The 21,215-nt window shown below is 42.9% G+C and overlaps 1 protein-coding gene across 3 annotated transcripts in view; it reads right to left on the bottom strand.

Annotated features, from left to right (window-relative positions):
* The window catches only part of STARD9 (StAR related lipid transfer domain containing 9), a 103,617-nt gene extending 84,373 nt beyond the window's left edge, over nucleotides 1-19,244 (bottom strand). For all 3 annotated transcript variants that reach the window (XM_069951035.1, XM_069951036.1, XM_069951037.1), the window contains exons 1-2: nucleotides 19,104-19,244; nucleotides 1,106-1,175 (exon numbers count right to left, since the gene is read on the bottom strand). In XM_069951035.1, the coding sequence (XP_069807136.1) occupies nucleotides 1,106-1,175; nucleotides 19,104-19,150 (117 nt within the window). In that variant the 5' untranslated portion in view covers nucleotides 19,151-19,244. The remainder of the gene's footprint in view (nucleotides 1-1,105; nucleotides 1,176-19,103) is intronic.
* Between the last annotated feature and the right edge of the window lie 1,971 nt (nucleotides 19,245-21,215).

Genomic DNA, 21,215 nt, shown 5'->3' with positions numbered 1-21,215 from the left:
TGAATAATATAGCTTTTATGTCTACTGGTGTCAGAAAGTTATATAGATTTATTATTTACTTCTATTTAAAAATCTCTGCTCTTCTAGTACTTATCAGCTGCTGTATGTCCTGCAGGAAGTGGTGTATTATTCCCAGTCTGACACAGTGCTCTCTGTTGCCACCTCTGTCCATGTCAGGAACTGTCCAGAAGCAAATCCCCATAGAAAACCTCTCCTGCTCTGGACAGTTCCTGACATGGACAGAGGTGGCAGCAGAGAGCACTGTGTCAGACTGGAGAGAATATACCACTTCCTGCAGGACATACAACAGCTGATAAGTACTGGAAAAGAAAACCCTTTCCTGACAAATATAGGGAAGGGAAGAAGATGGATTTTGTTTTAAAGGGGTAGGGATATTTAATGCTAATATTTGGGATTTTGTAGCATTTATTTTAAATCCTGAAATGGCGCCAAATTTTTCTAATAAGGAGTGTACTTGTGGTAATGATGACTGTACTGTTAAGAATTGAAAATCTTTAATAAAATATCTTTAAAAAAAAAAAAAAAAAAAAAGAAGAAGAAAACCTCTCCTGTTATGTACAGTTCCTGACATGGACTGAGGTGACATGAGTTTTAGACTGAAAACAATACACCACATCCTGCAGGACATACAGCAGCTGGAAGTATTGGAAGACTGGAGATTTTTTCTTTTTATATATAGAAGTAGTTTACAGATCTGTAATTATCTGACACCAGTTAAATTGAAAACTACTCCCAGTTTCCAAGGACTGTATCCAGCTTTTCCAGGCACCCGATATCGACTGGCGAGCTAACAAAGCGATTCGATATTCCTGTAAATTCACACATCTCTGGTGAGGACTCACATGTGTTTAGAATAAAATAATTGAATCTTGTGGGAAACTAACGTCTTCCAGACTGCGGTGGGGTGATGGCTAACCCCAGCTGCGAGGCTGAATTAAAGAGAATAAAGAATTATGAAGCACGCAAAGAATCATTTATAAAGATCAGGTATCATGCAGAGCCTGTATAATAACATTATATAATAATACAAAGATCCAATAAAAAGCAATGGTTAAATACACTTATATTGGGGAAACGGCAATACCTTTATGTTTCTAATCCGCGCTATCTTCTCATCCACATTCACTATGATCCTTGCTTCTTCTGCCTTCTCTCTGAAGAACAAATCAAGTTAAAACTTTTAGAAGAATACAATAACAAAGTGTACATTGAAAAAGACCTTTCAAACCGCTGATGTATTACACCAAAGCAAATTGTCCCATAAGGAATAATTGAAATGCAGACAATTGGTTCCACACCCCCAAAAAACAATTTTTTATTCTGAACAACATGTAGAACAGATGAAACAAACAATGCGAAACAGCAGAATATGTGATATATGTTACTGTACAGTATAGCAATCAGCATGTGGAGTATAATGTATAGTAACTGTATAACCCTGATAACACAGCAGCTGGATATGTGATATATAAGTTACTGTACAGTATAGCAGCATGTGGTGTATAATGTTTAGTAACTGTATAACCCTGATAACACAGCAGCTGGATATGTGATATATAAGTTACTGTACAGTATAGCAGCATGTGGTATATAATGTATAGTAACTGTATAACCCTGATAACACAGCAGCTGGATATGTGATATATAAGTTACTGTACAGTATAGCAGCATGTGGTATATAATGTATAGTAACTGCATAACCCTGATACCACAGCAGCTGGATATGTGATATATAAGTTACTGTACAATATAGCAGCATGTGGTGTATAATGTATAGTAACTGTATAACCCTGATAACAGAGCAGCAGTTTGTAGATACAGGATGGAGCTGCAGATCCCCATAATGCAGTAGTGTAGTACAACAGGCTAGAATAGAGAAGCAGGGCTGCTGTCAGAGGTCTGTGTGGTCACATGACAGCAATGGGGAAGGGCTGTGTGTTCAGCATGGACCAATCAGGAAGTAAGAGTCACAGAGCTGTTCAAGAGGACAGAGAAAGAAACTTTCCTATAAAACAGTGTGTATAGCTGAGTGTCAGTGTGGGCAAATGATAGCAGCAGTGTGTATAGCTGAGTGTAACTGCAGGCACATTATAGCAAGAATGAAGAGGATGAGAAACACAAGGGCTGACAGAGACTGCAGGGAGCATGAAGGAATGAGCAGGACATATGTGGGCAAATAAATTCAGCAATCTCTGTCCAGGAGCTATGAAGAGATTACCTCCACAGTCCTGTCCCCTGATGCAAGCCCCAGCCTGAAGTGGATCTGCTATGATTTGGAAGGTGAGGGAGACTTCCTGGGTCAGAGTACAGTGCTGTAGGCCCTGCTATGCAGACCATGCCCCTCCCCCACTCCATCTCCTATCTAGAACAGGGAGCTCTTAAACCAAAGCAATGCTCTCAAACCAAAACACAGTTTTGAAAAACTGTGAGCTCTTCTTACAAAACGCTCTCAATCCAAGTTACCCCTGTATATAAATAAAAGAACTCCAGTAATATATATAAAGGAACTCCAGTTATATAAATAAAAGAACTCCAGTAATGTATAAAAAAAATACGGTCACATAACGGGGAAAACAGTCGCGTACATTACACATTGTTGCTGGAAAGCATGAATGAGGGAGACCTTAAAGCGACTCTGTACCCACAATCTGTCCCCCCAAACCACTTCTACCTTCGGATAACTGCTTTTAATCCAAGATCTGTCCTGGGGTCCGTTCGGCAGGGGATGCAGTTATTGTAAAAAAAAAAAAAAACTTTTAATCCTGCAGCGCTGTGTCTAACGGCCGGGGCTTACATTTGTATATGCATTAGGCTGGCACCACCTCTTCGTCCTTCCCCCCCACCCTCCTCATCATTAGGAATGATCCAGGAACATTTCCTGCTGTTTGAGCTTTGCACAGGTGTATTAACGATCCAGCCCATGTTCATTATACACACAGGTGGGGAATAGGAAGCAATCTGCCTGGAGCATTCCTAATAATATGGAGGGTGGGGAGGAAGGACGGAGAGGTGGTGCCAGCCTAATACAAATGTAAGCCCCGGCCGTTAGACACAGCGCTGCAGGATTAAAAGTTGTTTTTATGACAATAACTGTATCCCCTACCGAACGGACCCCAGGACAGATCTTGGATTAAAAGCAGCTATACAAAGGTACAAGTGATTTTGGGGGGGGGGGGGGCAGATTGTGGGTACAGAGTCGCTTTAAGCGCCTTGGTTTTCCGGCACGAGATGGCACATCCTCTCCAAGTCACATTTGGTGTTTGTCAGGAAGATGGGCCTCAACAACTATTTTAAATTTTGCTTCATTTTATTAATATTATCAGCAATACTTCATTGTCCTCACATTTACTCCAACAAACGTAATGCTAGGGCCACACCACGACACATTCTGCACCAGCAAACTGCATTTGGGTCATGCAACTGAAATATTTGTACCACTTTCAGTTGTGCAGTCAAAGACAATTCGCATGTTTTAGTCGCACGCAACTTGTAATCAAAAGTGGCAAAAAGTAATCAAAAGTCGTGAGCAATTCTGCAAACTATCATGTCACAGTCACACTATTTCAAAATATGACTATTATCTAACATGTCGCAGTGTGACAATGTGAACTTTGTTTTGTGCAGCCAAAATTGCACGCAGGTGTGAATTGTAGGTAAGAATTTACACCAGTTTGGACTTGGTGTGGATTTCAGAAAGGGCACACTGATAGTTCACATGCATCCAGATCCACATAGGGCTATGTGCACACTTAGTATGAGACCAGCCGGGTCACGGAACGGCCGGTCTCAGAAAAGATCATCCCAACCATCAGAACTCCCCACTGCACACTATGGAGCGTGCGGCCAGAGCCGCTTGCTCCACTGTGTGCACTGACAGGGCTTTCTGCGGCCACTATTCAATGAATAGCAGCCGCAGAAAACTGAAATGTCAGTTTCTCGCGGCACCGCTAGGAATCGTATATATTCGTATTAATCACAGCCGTTGTTGCAATCGGCAACAACGCCCCCTAGTTTTAAGAAAATGTAGGTAGTGTGAACATAGCCTAAAGTGTTAAAGCGAAATGGCAATCTTAATGTATAGCCTTCTCTATATGTGCGTATTGTAAATTACGCTTAGTTTCTCTTCTACAGCCTCTTTGCTTTCACTTGTATTGTTGTGTCCCGTAATGTCAGAGGAGCAGCTTAACTGAAATTACAGATGATTGAACCTCAAGCACGCTCGTGTTCGTCGAAACCAGAGCGTTCGGCATTTGATTACCAGTGGAAGAAGTTCGGTGCAGACCTAGGGAGTCCTGGAAAACATAAATATAGCCTATCATTGTATCCATGATTTTTAGGACTCCCTAGGGCTGCATCCAACTTCTTGCATTGCCTCCAGCCCTTATCTCTCCTCTCCTGAACGGTACTCTAAGGGTACTATTACACCAAGCAATTTTTTGACGACTAACGATTAACGATCTCAACCGACCGCTATGGCAAATGCCCTGAAATCGTTCGCCAAATTACACGGAACGATGATCGTTCTTGCGTATGTTTTGTCGTCACTATAGCGTATGTTTCAGCTATGACTTATGACACCGAACTATGTGCGAATGACTTGCGAACGATCAAACGATAAAAATAGGTCTGAATTCTATCAAACGACCAACGATTTCTCGTTGGTCGTTTAATTGTCTGCCATTACACGAAACTATTATTGTTTAAATCCAAATGATCTACCGATTTTTCAAACGATAATCATCCCGTGAAATACGACCCTAAGCCCATATATGGCCAGATCAAAGTTCCTTCAATAACAATTTTAAAAAATTCAATGTCTCCCAGGGTTACATTTTCTCGTTGGCACAGCCGCTGGGTTTTGTCCAGCTCTCTAGTATTCTTTGCTATTTTTACTTGCTTAGAACTTGAGTATTTTTAGCCGATAGGCTCATACAGAAAGTCTGGTTTTGGTTGGAAAGTATAACAGTTTCTAACCACAATATGGACATTTCTTATATTAGCTTCTTTCCTGAGCCAAATTGACAATACAGTTCCAATCCATAACCTGTGTAATTATTGTATAGCAATAGAAAGAATAATATTACATGGCCGACTAAAAAGAAGGCTAAAATAATAATAAAAGTTCCATTTATATAATTAGAGGGATTACTTATCAACCTTTGGGATCTGAGCCCAGAAATCCTCCAAGATGAAACAGTCCCGCAATCAATGGAAGAGCATTCTGAGGAAGTGAAGAGATTGTTAGGGACATGCTTACATCAGCTGTCTCAGAAGGGAGGGGGAGACAGAGAGAAAAGCTCACACACAGACTTTTGTGTCTTCAGCAGAAAGCAGCAGCTGAGAACTGGGGGAAGGAGACTGAATAGATAAAAATTAAATGAACTGTTAGTCTCACCATGGGCAGCAATATATGAAAAGTAATGTTTAAGTGGAAAATCCCTTTAGGGTGCGTTCACACCTACAGGATCTGCAGCAGATTTAATGCTCTGTTCAGTTATTTAAATGAAATCTGCTGCAGAAAATCAGCTGCAGATCCTGTAGGTGTGAACGTACCATTAAGGTGTGTTCACATGTACAGTATCTGCAACAGATTGATATCAATGTAACTAAGCACGACATCAAATCTGCTGCAGATCCTGTACGTGTGAACACACCCTTAAAGGAACTGTTACTATCTGGGCTCAATAAATGTTTTCAGCCCTAACACAGCCTGGTTCTCTCAGATTGTGCTATCACTGAAACTTTTCAAACTACTTCAACATGTGAGGAAATGTTAGTCTTCAGACAGAGCTAATATCTATTACAGTCTATGTGAAGAGAAATAGTACGGGCACATCTGTCCATGTCGCTCACCAACATCTGCCCACTCGCTTCACCCTAAATCCCTAAAGACAAGGAAAAACAAACACGCCATCATGTGAACAGAAGCTAGACGTACAATACATATGTATAAATAATAAAAGCCAATGGTGATAACCGGTGACCATTAAGTGGTTAATAGCATTCGCCACACGTGCTGTAATTTATTGTGTAAATTTCCTGTCATTTGTTCCAATAGAATCTTTGAGATCATATAACTAATTCCAGAGCAAATAATTATAAGCAGCTGACGAATGTGCGAGGCCAGAATTCCTGGGAATCTCTATCCCGGCGGATCTGGCACACAGATAATAGACACAGTGTTGACAATGAACTCTGCAGCTAACCTTCCCCGGTGGTGCTGCTACTCACATCACCGCCATTACTGCTCTCTCCCAAATAAAGCACTTTCTTTCTTGACTCACAATGTGCGCTGGTCAAAAAAAATTCTTTACTATTTCACTGGTGTCATCCAATGTATTCCCGCGCTTTCAATGTAACATTCCGGTATCAACATTTCTAGCCATTATAACTGTTGAATATAACATGTTTATAATTTTTCCCTTCTGCGGGCTCCATGTCTAATTTTTAGTGCTCTCTGATTGGTTGTCCCTTAGAAGAGAAGGTCCTGATCCCCTAATAATACATCCATCAGCATTGAAGACATTATACAGCAATGCAGGGCAGTGTAAGCTGTGACTATGTTTTTATGTGTTGCTCTCTGCAGCTTCCTTCTCCTCCTCCTCCCTCCTACCTTTTCCATAGACTTCTGTGTGCTGTCCCGCCTCAGTCAGTGATTGGCTGAGTGGGCTGTCACTGCTGACACAAGGTAAAAATAAGAGCTTTATTGTGTTGTACAGAAGGGCAGCAATATAGGTTTTTCATCGCCAAGTGCCTATTTAAAGTGCCACTGTCGTTTCATTTAATTTTTTTGCGCAGAAATCAATAGTACAGGCAATTTTTAGAAACGTTGTAATTGGGTTTATTAGGCAAATAGACCATTATCTGCATTCACAGACTTTCCCCAGGTCCCCCCCCCTCCTCTCTCTCATTCACTGCTCATTATCAGGAAATCTCGGCTCTTACATCAGTCCGCCTTGTGTAATCTATGGAGAGGGGAGGGGGGGAGGAGAAAGATTAGTCACCAGCAAAGAACAAAGGATTACACTACGGGAGCTGTTTGAAAGCCGGTATTCAGAGGTTAGAGAGGTCAGTGCTGACTTCAGAGGAGATAGCCCAGTGATATGGCTGTAAATTAACTCTTTGTTGTCCTGTTTTGATGCCTCATCTCCCTCCACCCCTCCCCTCTCCATAGAGAACCATGAAGACAGGGGGGAGGAGCTTGAAACTGCTTTTTAATGATGAAAATGCATTTAATAAATTACAAAGTTTCTAAAAATCGCCTGTAATATTGATTTCTGCAAAAAAATAAATAAATAAATTAAATTTAAATGACAGTGACCCCTTAAGATAAGAGTGGGAAGAGAAGTATTTTTTTTCCTACTTTTGTTAGTTTTGGGAGGACATAACCTTTAATAAAACAATATAAAACTATGACCACCCTGGTGGAATAGAGCCAAAACGATAGAGACCTAATACATCATCTGCTGAGAATCGATTACCTTTCTGATCTCTGCGTTCATTTATAAAAACATACCGCCTTATAAAGTATTAGAAAGAAGGAAACAGGGAATCCAAACATCAAAACAAACGCTTCAGATTATATGGAAATAATAGAAACAAAGAAAGCTTGGCGAGCTGTCAGTGGCAGCGGGGCTAAGTCAGGACTGAGATACTCTGTTATTTCTCTTGGCCCTCGGCCAGACAAACATCTGGTTGTACAGCTTGAGAACACTGGTATTTCCGCACAAGTAACGGTCGTAGAGCCTCCACTTCTGCAGTTCTTCTAGAGATTTCACTGCACGGCCGGGAGACAATGGTGACTTATGATTCTGCATTTTATGAACTCCCTTCATACTGGGAAACTCCGAAGAAAAGTCTCCTGACTTCTGCCCTAAAGACCTACTTAAAATTAAAAAAAAAAAAAAAAAAAAACTACAAGTAAAAAAAAATAATTTTATATCTCTATCTCTCTCTCTATATTATATATTATATTATATATAAATATATGAGGTGTTCAGAGGTGGTCTCAGAATGCACGTCGATGAGACTCTCTCAGGAGGGGAGCAGCTCAGCTGTACACTCTCACCACTTATGGTGCGTTTACACAGGCAGATTTATCTGACAGATTTTTGAAGCCAAAGCCAGAAACAGACCCTAAACTGGGAACGAGTCATAAAGGAAAGACTGAGATTTCTTCTCTTTTCAAATCCATTCCTGGTTTTGGCTTTCAAAATCTGTCAGATAAATCTGCCTGTGTAAACGCACCATTACTCTAGTGATTGATTGGGGTCTGAGCATTCACATACTGACTAGTCGAGACATGACTCTAGGAGGAGAACTACATGGTTGTGGTGCAGCTTAAAGTGTCACTGTCATTTAAATTATTTTTTTTTGCAGAAATGAATAGTACAGGCGATTTTAAGAAACTTTGTAATTGGGTTTATTAGCCGAAAAAATGCATTTTTATCATGAGAAAGTAGTTTGAAGCTCTCCCCCTGTTTTAGTTGTGCTCTATGGAGAGGGGAGGGGTGGAGGGAGATGAGGCACCAAAATAGCACAACAAAGAGTAAATTTACAGCTACATCACCAGCTATCTCCTATGAAGTCAGCACTGACCTCTCAATACCGGCTTTCACACATCATTAAAAATCTCTTAATTTAATAGGATCCTAAGGACTGACAGCCAAATCCGCTGCAAGGGAATCAGCCTAACAAGCTCAACCACGAACAGATAGACTCCTCTGGCAGCGGCTTACCTCCCCAAGACTGAGCAACTGAAACACCAACATGCCCAATCTTTCTCTATCCTCTCATGTACAATACATGGTTGGCTGGTCTTGCAGGAATTGCTGGGTTTGACACAGGTAACGTGGATCGGTCAGGTCTCCTATGTTCCTGTAGTATATGACACAGGATAGATGATGAGCTCACATATATTTACTTTTGCCCATATTAAAGGCTTAGCCAAATGAGAACCAGACACCTTTGAACCCAAGACTTCTGAAAGCTTTATTTGTGTAGGTGATAGGAGTCATCAATAAGTTATTCTCTGTTTATAAGAAAGGGTATAGGTCACACAAGCAGATTGTATCTCTATATTTTACATTTAGTTAAAAGGGTATTCCATCGAAAAGTTTTTTTTTTCTTTTAAATTAGCTGGTGTTAAAAGTTATACAGATTTTGAATTTAATTCTAATAAAAAATCTCCAGTCTTCCCATACTTATCAGCTGCTGTGCGTCCTGTAGGAAGTGTTGTATTCTTTCCAGTCTGAGACAATGCTTTCTGTTGCCACCTCTGTACATGTCAGGAACTGTCCAGAGCAGCAGCAAATCCCCATAGAAAACCTCTCCTGCTCCAGACAGTTCCTGACATGGACAGAGGTGGCAGCAGGGAGCACTGTGTCAGACTGGAGAGAAAACACCACTTCCTGCAGGACATAAAGCAGCTGATAAGTATTGGAAGACTGGAGATTTTTAAACAGAAGTAAATTACTAATCTATATACCTTTCTGACACCAGTTGATTTGCAAGGGAAAACAAAGTTGTTGGAGTTCCCCTTTAAAGAGAGTTCAGAAAAAAATGTAATGATGCATATTAGTTATAACTATAAAGATGCTACCCTGTAAAACAGGGAGCCCTCCAGCCGTTGCAAAACTACAACTCCCATCATGCCTGGACAGCCAAAGCTTAAGTAGTTTTCCAAGGGCAGAAGGTTTCCCATGCCTTTCCTTGAACATGTTATTAAACTTATTATACAGATTGCAACATGGAAAAGCCTAACAGAATCCTTTGCTACAATAACTATGTCAGAAGCCGCTCAATACAAAAGCAATGGCTGCAACATGACGGCATGCAAACACAGAAAGGACAGCTGAAACATACAAGTCACTGAACAATCACAATCACTACGGTCACTTTGATATTAATACAGGAGCCAAAGCAAAGCTTTCAATCATGTAACATAGGGGAGAGGAAACAGGAATAACCAGTACGGGAGCTGGTAAAGTGATCCATGTAACACAGGGGTAGTGTCTGCCAGGGCAAAGAGGGCAATTGCCTGCCATGTATACTTACCCGAATCTGTCTCACGGGCACAGCCTATTAAAGGGGTTATCCAGTGCTACAAAAACATGGCCACTTTCTGCCAGAGACAGCACCGCTCTCATCTCTAGTTCAGGTGCGGTTTGCTCCATTCACTTTAATGGAACTAAGTTACAAAACCTGCACCCAAACTGGAGACAAGAGAGGTGCTTCCTCTGCAAAAAAAAGTGGCCATGTTTTTGTAGCACTCCAGAACCCCTTTTATAGCATTAGAAAGACATGGCTGCTTTTTTCTAGAAACAGCAAAACCCGTGTCCTCAGTTTGGGTGTGGGGCATTTGCCACTTAGTTCCATTTAAGTAAATAAAGCTGAATTGTAATATCACACACAACCTGAGGATGTGGGTGGCGCTGTTTATGCAACAAAATAGCTGTGCTTTTCTAATCATGGAAAACCCCTTGAGGGTATGTTCACAATGAGGAATAGGTGAGGATTTACTGAGGAATAGGCAGGGCCGCTTTAACCATAGGGCAAATAGTGCCTGTGCAACTAGCCCTCTGGTTAAAAGGCCCCCCGAGCAGGCCGGCCGTTGCAATGTGCACCGGCCTATAGTCTGTCGGGGGGGGGGGGGGCATCAACATGAGTAAGTAATTACCCATCCGGATGGCGCCCCCTGCAGGACCCCCCACCCGCAGGTGCGCTCTGCAATGTAACTATGAGCACTCGCAAGAGGCACTCAGTTACCTGCAGCAGCACTGACAGAGCAGAAGCCATCGCCTCCCTCTCTGTCAGCGACTCTTGTGGCCGCAGGCAGTTGCCTGTGGTCACAAGAGGCCGCACTCTCCTTGTGGTGCCGTCACCAGAACTGCAAGGAGAGCACGGCCTCTTGTGACCGCAGGCAAAGTACTGCCTGCTGCCACAAGAGTGAGTGGAAGAGGAGACACCCGGACCAAGGTGAGTATAGGTCTTTGTTTTTTGTTTTTTTTGTGTTATATGCTATATAGGAGGGGGAGCACAGGGGGTCTATATAATCAGGGGAGCACAGGGGGGCTGTATACAAGTCTGGGAGCATACAGGAGGGCTATATACAAGTGGGGGAGTGCAAAGAGGGCTATATACTACTGGGGGAGCACACAGGGGGGCTACATACCATTGGGTGAGCACACAGTGGCTATACACTACTGGGGAGTGCAAAGAGGGGCTATATACTACTGGGGGAGCGCACAGGGGTGTATATACTACTGGGGGCGCACACGGGGGGGCTATATCATACTGAGGGAGCACACGGGGGGGGGGGGGCTATATACTACTGAGGGCAGCACAATGGGGTCTATATACTACTGGGGCAGCACGGTGGGGTCTATTTACTACTGGCGGCAGCACATAGTGGTCTATAGTACTGGGGGCAGCACACTTGGGGCAACTACTGTATGTGTTGGAGCCTAAAATGTTTCTCTGCCAGATTCAGGAGAGAGGATTCACAACCGGGGGAAGACTTCAAGGTAGCCCACGCTGGATGGAGTGAAAGAAAAGGTGAAAGACTCTGATCAGAGACGCCCCCTGTGAGTAAACGGATGTAACTGCGCTGTTATAGGGTCTGTAGTGATAGTGGTCATGGTGTGGTGGTATTATGTAATGGTTTCATTGGTGACATCTTTATAAGGTAACTACCGTATGTATTGGGGCTCTTAATACAGTGTGGAGGCACTTTCAGGGGGGGGCACTATTGAGGGCTGTGCACCCACCAATGTATTAAAACAGCCCTGGGAATAGGCGAGGAATTGAAGAGGAATGGGATTTCCATTCTAATGTACACAATGCAGAATTTCCAAGATGAATTTTCTGCTGCAGATCCGCTTTCTCCCTGAAGAATTGACATGTCAATTGTTTGGGCTGATTCCGCTAGAGGAATCCTATAGAAGTCGATAGGGCTTGAATTCCGCTTGCATTCAGCTTGAATTCTGCCAGAGCCAGAAAGGCCTCATTCACACTGAGCAAGAACGTCGGAATCCTGCCGTGCTCAGTGTCTCACTGTGAGTGAATGAGAGGGCGCCCGCGCACCCTCTTCTTCCCCACTCCGCTCAAGGAAATTACATGTCATTTCCTAGAGCGGCGGCAGTGGAGAGCTCCGCCGCGGAATTCAGAAATTCTAGCAGATCGCTGCTCGTTTACAGATATTATCAGGCCCGTGTAATACCACCCTAAGGGCCTGTTCACACTGAGCAAATGTGGCGGAATCCCGCCTGCCTCAGTGTCCCACAGTATCTCTATGGGAGGGCTCACGCACCTCCGAGTGCGTCACTCTCTTCTCAAAAAATGGACATGTCAATAATTTGCATGGAGAGCAGCAGGAGCGGAGGCGCGTGAGCCCTCCCATAGAGATACTGTGGGACACTGAGGCAGGCGGGATTTGCTCAGTGTGAACACACCTTAATATTAGAATTGTGAAGTCTGTATTATAGGTACAGACTTCACAATTCAGGCTGATGAACTAAATCGTCAGCTATCAGGCCGGGTCACTAGGTCCTCAATGGGCCAGGACTTAAGGACACAAATGTGTTCAGATCACACTATGTCCAGGAAGAGTTATTGAAGCTCGACCTCAGAGCTGCCCTGGTCTCATTCCCTGATGTAGCATAATGACAATACATACATACAGAAACCCAAACCAGCTTGCAGGTCATTCCAAGCCTGGCACCGTATACCAGCGGACCCATTCCCGTAGCTAATCTTCAGCGTTATACCATCATTTTCTTATGACACAAGTTTAAACTTGCACAGGTATTAAAATTCCACAAGATAACCAACAATGAGGGTTACAGGGAACCTGCTGCTTTCTGACTGTAGTCAATGGGCTGACAGGTGACTGTGTGATAGATAGCGTATGCCTAGCTATATACATCCCGACTGCTGTCATAACAACACTATATACAACATGAGGGACGGACACCAGGTGAAACCAGTTCCTTAGTACACCGACCAGTACACGGATGTCAGATAGAGAAGCGTCCGATCTGTAGGTGCAAATATAAGGGCACATTGCCCCATATCGTGTCCGATGCAGGTCTGATGCCGTTATAAGTCAATGTACCTAAATAACTGAACGCAGCGTCCAATCCGCAGCGAACACGGCCTGTGTAAGCGAACGCGTACACTGTATTGTGTGAAGCTTAGAGCCATTAAAGGGGTCCCGTGAAGACAACCCCAGTTGCAGACCCACTTTTCCCATAAATACTCAGGCATAAGGCCTTGTTTTATTATCGTGATATACAGGGTTAAAGAGGCACTCCGAAGGGAAAAAAGTGTCAGAAAGTTATACAGATTTGTAAATTATTTCTTTTTAAAAAATCTCCAGTCTTCCAGTACTTATCAGCTGCTTTATGTCCTGCAGGAAGTGGTGTATTCTTTCCAGTCTGATACAGTGCTCTCCGCTGCCACCTCTGTCCATGTCAGGAGCTGTCCAGAGCAGGAGAGGTTTTCTATGGGCATTTGCTGCTGCTCTAGACAGTTCCTGACATGGACAGGACAGAGGTGGCAGCAGAGAGCACTGTGTCAGACTGGAAAGAATACACCCACTTCCTGCAGGACATGCATCAGCTGATAAGTACTGGAAATATGCAGATTTTTATAAAGGTGTTATCCAGTACTACAAAAACATGGCCACTTTCTTCCACAGATAGGGCCGATTAGAGCCGGATAGGGCCGATTCGTCAGATTATCATTTCGTGTAATAGAGCCCTAAGTTATTATGGTAGATAAACCCACATACATCACACAGCTCAATTTTTTTCGATGGCTGCAGCATGTTATAGAACTGATAGAATATGTACCAACAAGCATGACATCCGGTATAGAGCTTCTATAACATGTGTTAGGATCAGAGGGCCTACACAGACATCAGCACATGGATAGCAGGCCCTGCACACACTGTATGTTACAAGCTTAAGTGCACATACTACACAGTTCCGTCTGCTTTCAGATACGTCCCTGTAATCTATCTGCTGTGAATGGGCAGTTCAGCAAATAAAAAGCCAGAAAATGCCAGAGATTTGTAATTTACTTCTATTAAAAAATCTCACATTGTCCAGTACTTATCAGCTGCTGCATGTCCTGCAGGAAGTGGTGTATTCTGTCACAGTGCTCTCTGCTGCCACCTCTGTCCATGTCAGGAACTGTTTCTGACATGGACAGAGGTGGCAGCAGAGAACACTGTGTCAGATTGGAGAGAATACACCACTTCCTGCAGGACATACAGCATCTTATAAGTACTGGAAGACTGAAGATTTTTTAATAGAAGTGAATTACAATTTTTTTTTCTGAACTACCCCTTAACATTAGAGGGCATACAGATATACCAGCTCTTCTGGAGATGCATTGTGTAGGCAGCTCAGTGGTGTCATAACACGGCACACTATTCTACACCACGTGAGCCAATGACTTCTTCACATTCCACAAATTGTGAAAGTAAATTCAAGAAACCTGAACTATGTGACATCTAGAGGTGAGCAACATACAATTATACTAGAGAGCAACGTACAATAATTATACTAGAGAGCAACATACAATTATACTAGAGAGCAACATACAATAATTATACTAGAGAGCAACATACAATTATACTAGAGAGCAACATACAATAATTATACTAGAGAGCAACATACAATTATACTAGAGAGCAACATACAATTATACTAGAGAGCAACATACAATAATTATACTAGAGAGCAACATATAATAATTATACTAGAGAGCAACATACAATTATACTAGAGAGCAACATACAATAATTATACTAGAGAGCAACATACAATAATTATACTAGAGAGCAACATACAATAACTATACTAGAGAGCAACATACAATTATACTAGAGAGCAACATACAATTATACTAGAGAGCAACATACAATAATTATACTAGAGAGCAACATACAATAATTATACTAGAGAGCAACATACAATAACTATACTAGAGAGCAACGTACAATTATATTACTAATTACATTACATACAATAATTATACTATAGAGCAACATATAATACTAGAGAGCAACACATAATTATTATACTAGAGAGCAACATACAAATATATAACTAGACAGCAACATATAGTTATTATACTAGAGAGCAATATAAATTGCACTTGTCTAGCATTGTGTTAATATCCTACTGGTTTCTTATGTAAGCAACAGTGCTCCTATAATAGACAGTCCCTTCCCTACAAATCTGTCAGCAGACTATAGGATGCTGCTATCAGCCTCTATCACTGCCTGCTGACATGACCTGTGAATATTAGAGCTCTGTGTAGAGGTGAATTACAGCTGAACAAACTAAGAAGATGTCACTACAGAGCAGGAATGGGGAAGCTGCAGCCCTCGGCTGTCCAGGCATGATGGGAGTTGTAGTTTTGCAGCAGGTGGAGGGCCCCATGCCTGCTCTATAGACCAAACCTAGTCAATAGTTCAGGCTATAGAAGTCAACGAGGTACGCCATGGCACATGTTGGAATTTGTTATTCTTTGTTATACCAGTGACATACTGTAAATATGTCATACTAATGGGGACTAACACCAACATAAAACACTCGTTTTTAAACATAGAGGCCTAGATTTACAAATACAGTCTAACAGGGTATGTGCACACTACGGATTGGTGACGGATAACCCATCGCACATTCCGCAGCTCGTCCAGAGCAGGAGAGGTTTTCTATGGGAATTTGCTGCTGCTCTGGAAAGTTCCTGACATGGACAGAGGTGGCAGCAGAGAGCACTGTGTCAGACTGGAAAGAATACACCACTTCCTGCAGGACATCCAGCAGCTGATAAGTACTGGAAGACTGGAGATTTTTAAATGCAAGTGATTTACAAATCTATATAAATTTCTGGTAACAGCTGATTTTAAGATAATAATCTTTTGCTGGAGTACCCCTTTAAGATGTCCATACACCTTTAGGCTGCGTTCACACTACGTATATTTCAGTCAGTATGTATATTTCAGTCAGTATTGCAACCAAAACCAGGAGTGGATTAAAAACACAGAAAGGATCTGTTCACACAATGTTGAAATTGAGTGGATGGCCGCCATTTAATGGCAAATATTTGCTGTTATTTTAAAACAACGGACGTTATATTGAAATAATGGCCGTTATTTACTGTTATATGGCGGCCATCCACTCAATTTCACCATTGTGTGAACAGATCCTTTCTGTGTTTTCAATCCACTCCTGGTTTTGGTTGCAATATGAGGACCACAATACTGACTGAAATATACGTAGTGTGAACGCAGCCTTATACATCTCATCCAGAAGATAGTCCCCGTCCTCCCCATATACATGAACCATAGCAGAGCTCTATGCAGTCGCTCCTTCTCACTGACTACAGTAAATCTGTATCATGCCGGGCAGCTTCCCCTTTGTTCTACTGAAATACAGAGAATTTACTGAAAGTGTAAGAAGTGAGGAGGGAGCAGACATCCCCATCATCACATCATGGTCTCTACATAGTACTTTCCTACACAATCGTCTTGCACAGTCCTCTCCGGATTGTAAGGGGGGGCGCGGTCACATGGTCTCTACAGTCCCGGCCGCTCGCCTCTCTGTGCAATTTAAAACCCAGACAAGGGAACTGGGAATGCAACAGGAAATGGATTTTAAGGAAGTATTGCCTCATTCTCCGACTCTCCAAACACTGGAGATGTTATGTAGTAGAATAGCCAGACCGGATCCCACTCTGCATGTAAGATTGTACAGTGTCATGGCTGAGGATTTACTATGGCCACAAAGACATATAGGTGTATCAAGCTGCACAGCACGCTATTGATACAGGAACCTCTGATCGTCTGGATAGCCTATAGAGGAGAGCGGCGGCGGTCTGCCACCACTACTATTTCACAGAGCGACGGCCGCGAGTGATTGCTTTCAATGTGTTGAAAGAGAACGATCAGCCAATATCGTGGATGGCCTTTTCACACTAGCCATTATGGTGCGTTTACACAGAGAGATTTATCTGACAGATTTTTGAAGCCAAAGCCAGGCTATAAACAGAGAACAGGTAATAAAAGAAAGAATAAAAGTTTAAGATTTCTCCTCCTTCCAAATCCATTCCTGGCTTTGGCTTCCAAAATCTGTCGGATAAATCTCTCTGTGTAAATGCACCATTACACTAAGCGATTATCGGCCGTAATTACCGATAATTGCCACATACGTCCGATAATCGCTGGGTGTAAAAGGGCCTTAAAGGGGTTGTCCAGCAAAAATCTTTTTCTTTCAAATCAGCTGGTGTCAGAAAGTTATATAGATCTGTAATTTACTTCTTTTAAAAAAATCTCGTCTTCCAGTACTTATCAGCTGCTGTATGTTCTGCAGGATATGTTGTTTTATTTTCAGTCTAGTGCTCTCTACTGACATCTCTGGCTGAGACAGGAAATGTCCAGAGCAGGAGAGGTTTTCTATGGAGATTCATAGAAAACAGAGACAGAGTTCCTGTCTCGGCCAGAGGTGGCAGCAGAGAGCACTGTGTCAGACTGAAAATAAAACAATGTTTCCTGCAGGACATACAGCAGCTGATAAGTACTGGAAGACTTGAGATTATTTTTTTTTAAATAGAAGTAAATTACAGATCTATATAACTTTCTGACACCAGTTGATTTGAAAGAAAAAGATTTTCGCTGGACAACCCCTTTAATGCACCCCCTAAATCCAGGACCACTACTGTAGAGGAAAGGTGTCCCTGCTCCTGTACACAAGCAAGTGCCTCCTCGTTCCCTGCTTGCTATCGGTGCTATTACACACCAGCTTACTATTACAAGATGGAGGTACAGCGGGGAGCTGCCCAGCTGATCTTTACATTGTCCAGGTGTGCCATAGAAGATAATGGGGGTCCATTGCCACCGCTCCTATTACATGGAGTGACGGCCAGCAGACCCTCGCTATCGTGATCGTTCTTTTATAACGTACTTTAAGGGCCCTATTCCACCGGACGATTATTGTTCAGATTATCGTTAAATCGTTCGAATCTAAGCGATAATCGTTCGGTTGAAATGCAGTTAACGATTAACGACCGAACGAGAAATCGTTGATCGCTTTATAAGACCTGGACCTATTTTTATCGTTGCTCGTTCGCATTGAATAAGACATTGGTCGGTCGTTCGCAATAGATACGAACGCAATAGCGAATACATAGCGAAGAAAAACGATCGCAATTACGATCATAGGTAACGATTATCGTTCCATGGAAATGAGTGAATGTTTTTAGGTCTTTCGCAATAGCGGTCGTTTGAGATCGTTAACGATTATGCAAACGATAATCGTCCGGTGGAATAGGGCCCTAAGACAAGGATCAGCCCAAAACGTAAATGATCATTGCCTTTTAACATAAGCTATTACTCCGAACGCTTATCGGACAGAACTGAACGTCCAAGAACGGCCAGTAATCGTATGGCGTACTAGCACCCTAAGACTATAGTTGTATTTGCGGCCAATACGATCCTTTTCGGTTTCTTTTATGAGCCCCAAAATGTGGATACAGATGCGGACTGTCGTCGCTCTACCTTCTCTTCGAGGGGCGCAGCACTGGGGGGGGGGGGGTTACGTCACCCGCTGTCTAATCTCCTCCATATGTCTTGTACTGTAATCCGCTGCACATTTTCCTCCTGAAAACTGAACATTAGCAACTTTTCCTTTACAGGTGCAACGCAGCGACGCACCAGGGCGAAGTCGCACAACGCGCAATGTGATACGTAGACTCAAAATGCTCACTATAGCGGCTGCTGCAAAACTACAACTCCCATCATGCCTGGACAGCCTTCGGCTGTCCAGGCATGATGGGAATTGTAGTTTTGCAACAGTTGGAGTTTGTCGCTTGTGTTCTATACCATAAAAGAGAGCACAATGCGGTATAGAGAGTTGTCGTGTCCGACGAGCGACGCGTTTCAAGCACGACCAGACCTCAACATAGTGATGGCTGCAAAACTACAACTCCCATCATGCACCAGCTGCCAGGACATGACAGGAGTTTTAGCTGGAGATGTCAGACACAATTACCGCACCACAAACGCATCTTACCTCTTGTTGAGCGGCCTCACCCGCAGGGCCACCCTGACATTGGCCATTGTGGCTACTAAACAGCCTCACGTCCTGCCCCAAGCTCCAGCCATGGCCCCCGGTCCCGGAGCCGCTCTCCTCAGCCCTCAGCACGGTCCGATCCTCGCATCTACGGGGTGTGACCCTCTACAGTCCAGGGGCGGGGAATATTACACTAACAATCCCCAGCCCCGTCCTCTTACCACGCCCCCCTCCCTTGTGTGTTTTGGTTCCGTCCAGCCCATTAGGGAGCTGCCACTTTGCAGCCGATAGAGGGGCGTGCTGTGTATTTGCATGAGGAAGGCTTGTAATCAGCTGTAACCAGGAGACTCCTGCGTCTTCTTCTGCGTCCCGTCACCAGGGATTATTATTACCACATGGTCTGTGGAGGTTTCTCTCACACACGACCTGACACAGTCTTTGCTAGAATACAAAAAGTTTCAAAGTTCTTGAAAACTTTCTGAACAATAAACTGATTTATGTATCTATAAGAACAAGATTCACACTGGGAGGCTGCTAAAGGGTTAAAGAGAGCTGGGCAATGAGCCAGCAAAGGTGGGCAACTAAAACTATAGTGCACTACACAAGTGCCAACCCATCACACCATGAGCACATATAATGTATCTGCCATAATGACATAAAAAAGTACAATATGGCCCCCGTATAGGGGTTATCCAGCGCTACAAAAACATGGCCACTTTTCCCCCTCTCTTGTCTCCAGGTCAGGTGCGGTTTGCAATTAAACTCCATATACTTCAATGGAACTGAGTTTCAAACCCCACCCAATCTGGAGACAAGAGTGGGGCAAAAGTGGCCATGCTTTTGTAAGGCTAGGTTCACACTGCGTTTTAGCAATCCGTTATTTTCATCCGTTTTTTGCAAAAAAAAAACTTCACACAGGAAGGATCTGCAGCGGATCCCAGGTGCACTTCCCGCTCAGCCAATCATTGTGCTGCCCCGCCCCTGGAGCTCCAAAAGGCCTTGACGCAGGACTAGGCTGGGTTCACACTGTTTTTACAATCTGTTTTTTTTTTCTTTGCAAAAACGGATACATTTGTGTGCATCCGTTTTGATCCATTATTCAATTGACTTCCATTATTAAAAAAAAGCATCAAAACGCATCCATTTTTTTTTTAACATACACAAAACCGTACTTGACCACATTTTCACGTATGTTAAAAACAAATATGGATTTTGATCCTTTTTTTTAAATAGAAGTCAATGTAAAAACGGATCAAAATGGATGCACAAAAAAATGCTGCGTTTTTTTGCGAAAATGGATGAGAAAAACAGATTGTAAAAACGTAATGTGAACTCAGCCTTACTGGAAAACTGCACGGAAACAGCACAGAGGAGGATGGTAAGAGACATGCCTTCCTCCTCAGAGTCCCGTGTACAATGGGGAAATATCAACAGACGAGAGTTGTCTAACCTGCTGATAGTTTCCCTTTAGGGTGCGTTCACACCTACAGGATCTGCAGCAGATTTGATGCTGTGTTCAGCAATTTAAATGAAATCTGCTGCAGATCCTGTAGGTGTGAACGCACCATTAGGGTACAAACACACACAGCAGATTTGATACGGTGTTCAGTTATTTAGATCTAATCTGCTGCGTATCTGCAGCGTATCGCAGCAGTAAATACGCAGCGTATAAGCCGTGTGTGTTTGGACCCTTAGGGTACAAACACACACGGCTTATACACACCGTATACGCAGCAGATTTGATGGTACAGATTTGATGTTGTGTTCAGTTATTTAGATCTAATCTGCTGCGTATCTGCTGCGTATAACAGCAGTAAATACGCAGCGTAAACACACACGGCATATACGCTGAGTATTTACTGCTGCGATACGCTGCAGATACGCAGCAGATTAGATCTAAATAACTGAACACAACATCAAATCTGCTGCGTATCTGCTGTGTGTGTTTGTACCCTAAAATTTGACACCATGCGCAAACACACCAAATACGTACAAGTACATCTAGTAAAGCACATGTAACATGTTCACAACCAAAAAATCCCTGCTGTAAAGCTGTATATAGTATATACTGCACCTGCTCGGCCACATTAGATTGATAAGCTTATAGAGCAC

Source organism: Dendropsophus ebraccatus, chromosome 13 (assembly GCF_027789765.1).
Source record: "Dendropsophus ebraccatus isolate aDenEbr1 chromosome 13, aDenEbr1.pat, whole genome shotgun sequence".
Lineage (NCBI taxonomy): Eukaryota > Metazoa > Chordata > Amphibia > Anura > Hylidae > Dendropsophus > Dendropsophus ebraccatus.
Note: the sequence above shows the minus strand (reverse complement) of the source record. Positions and strands in the feature narration are given on the sequence as shown.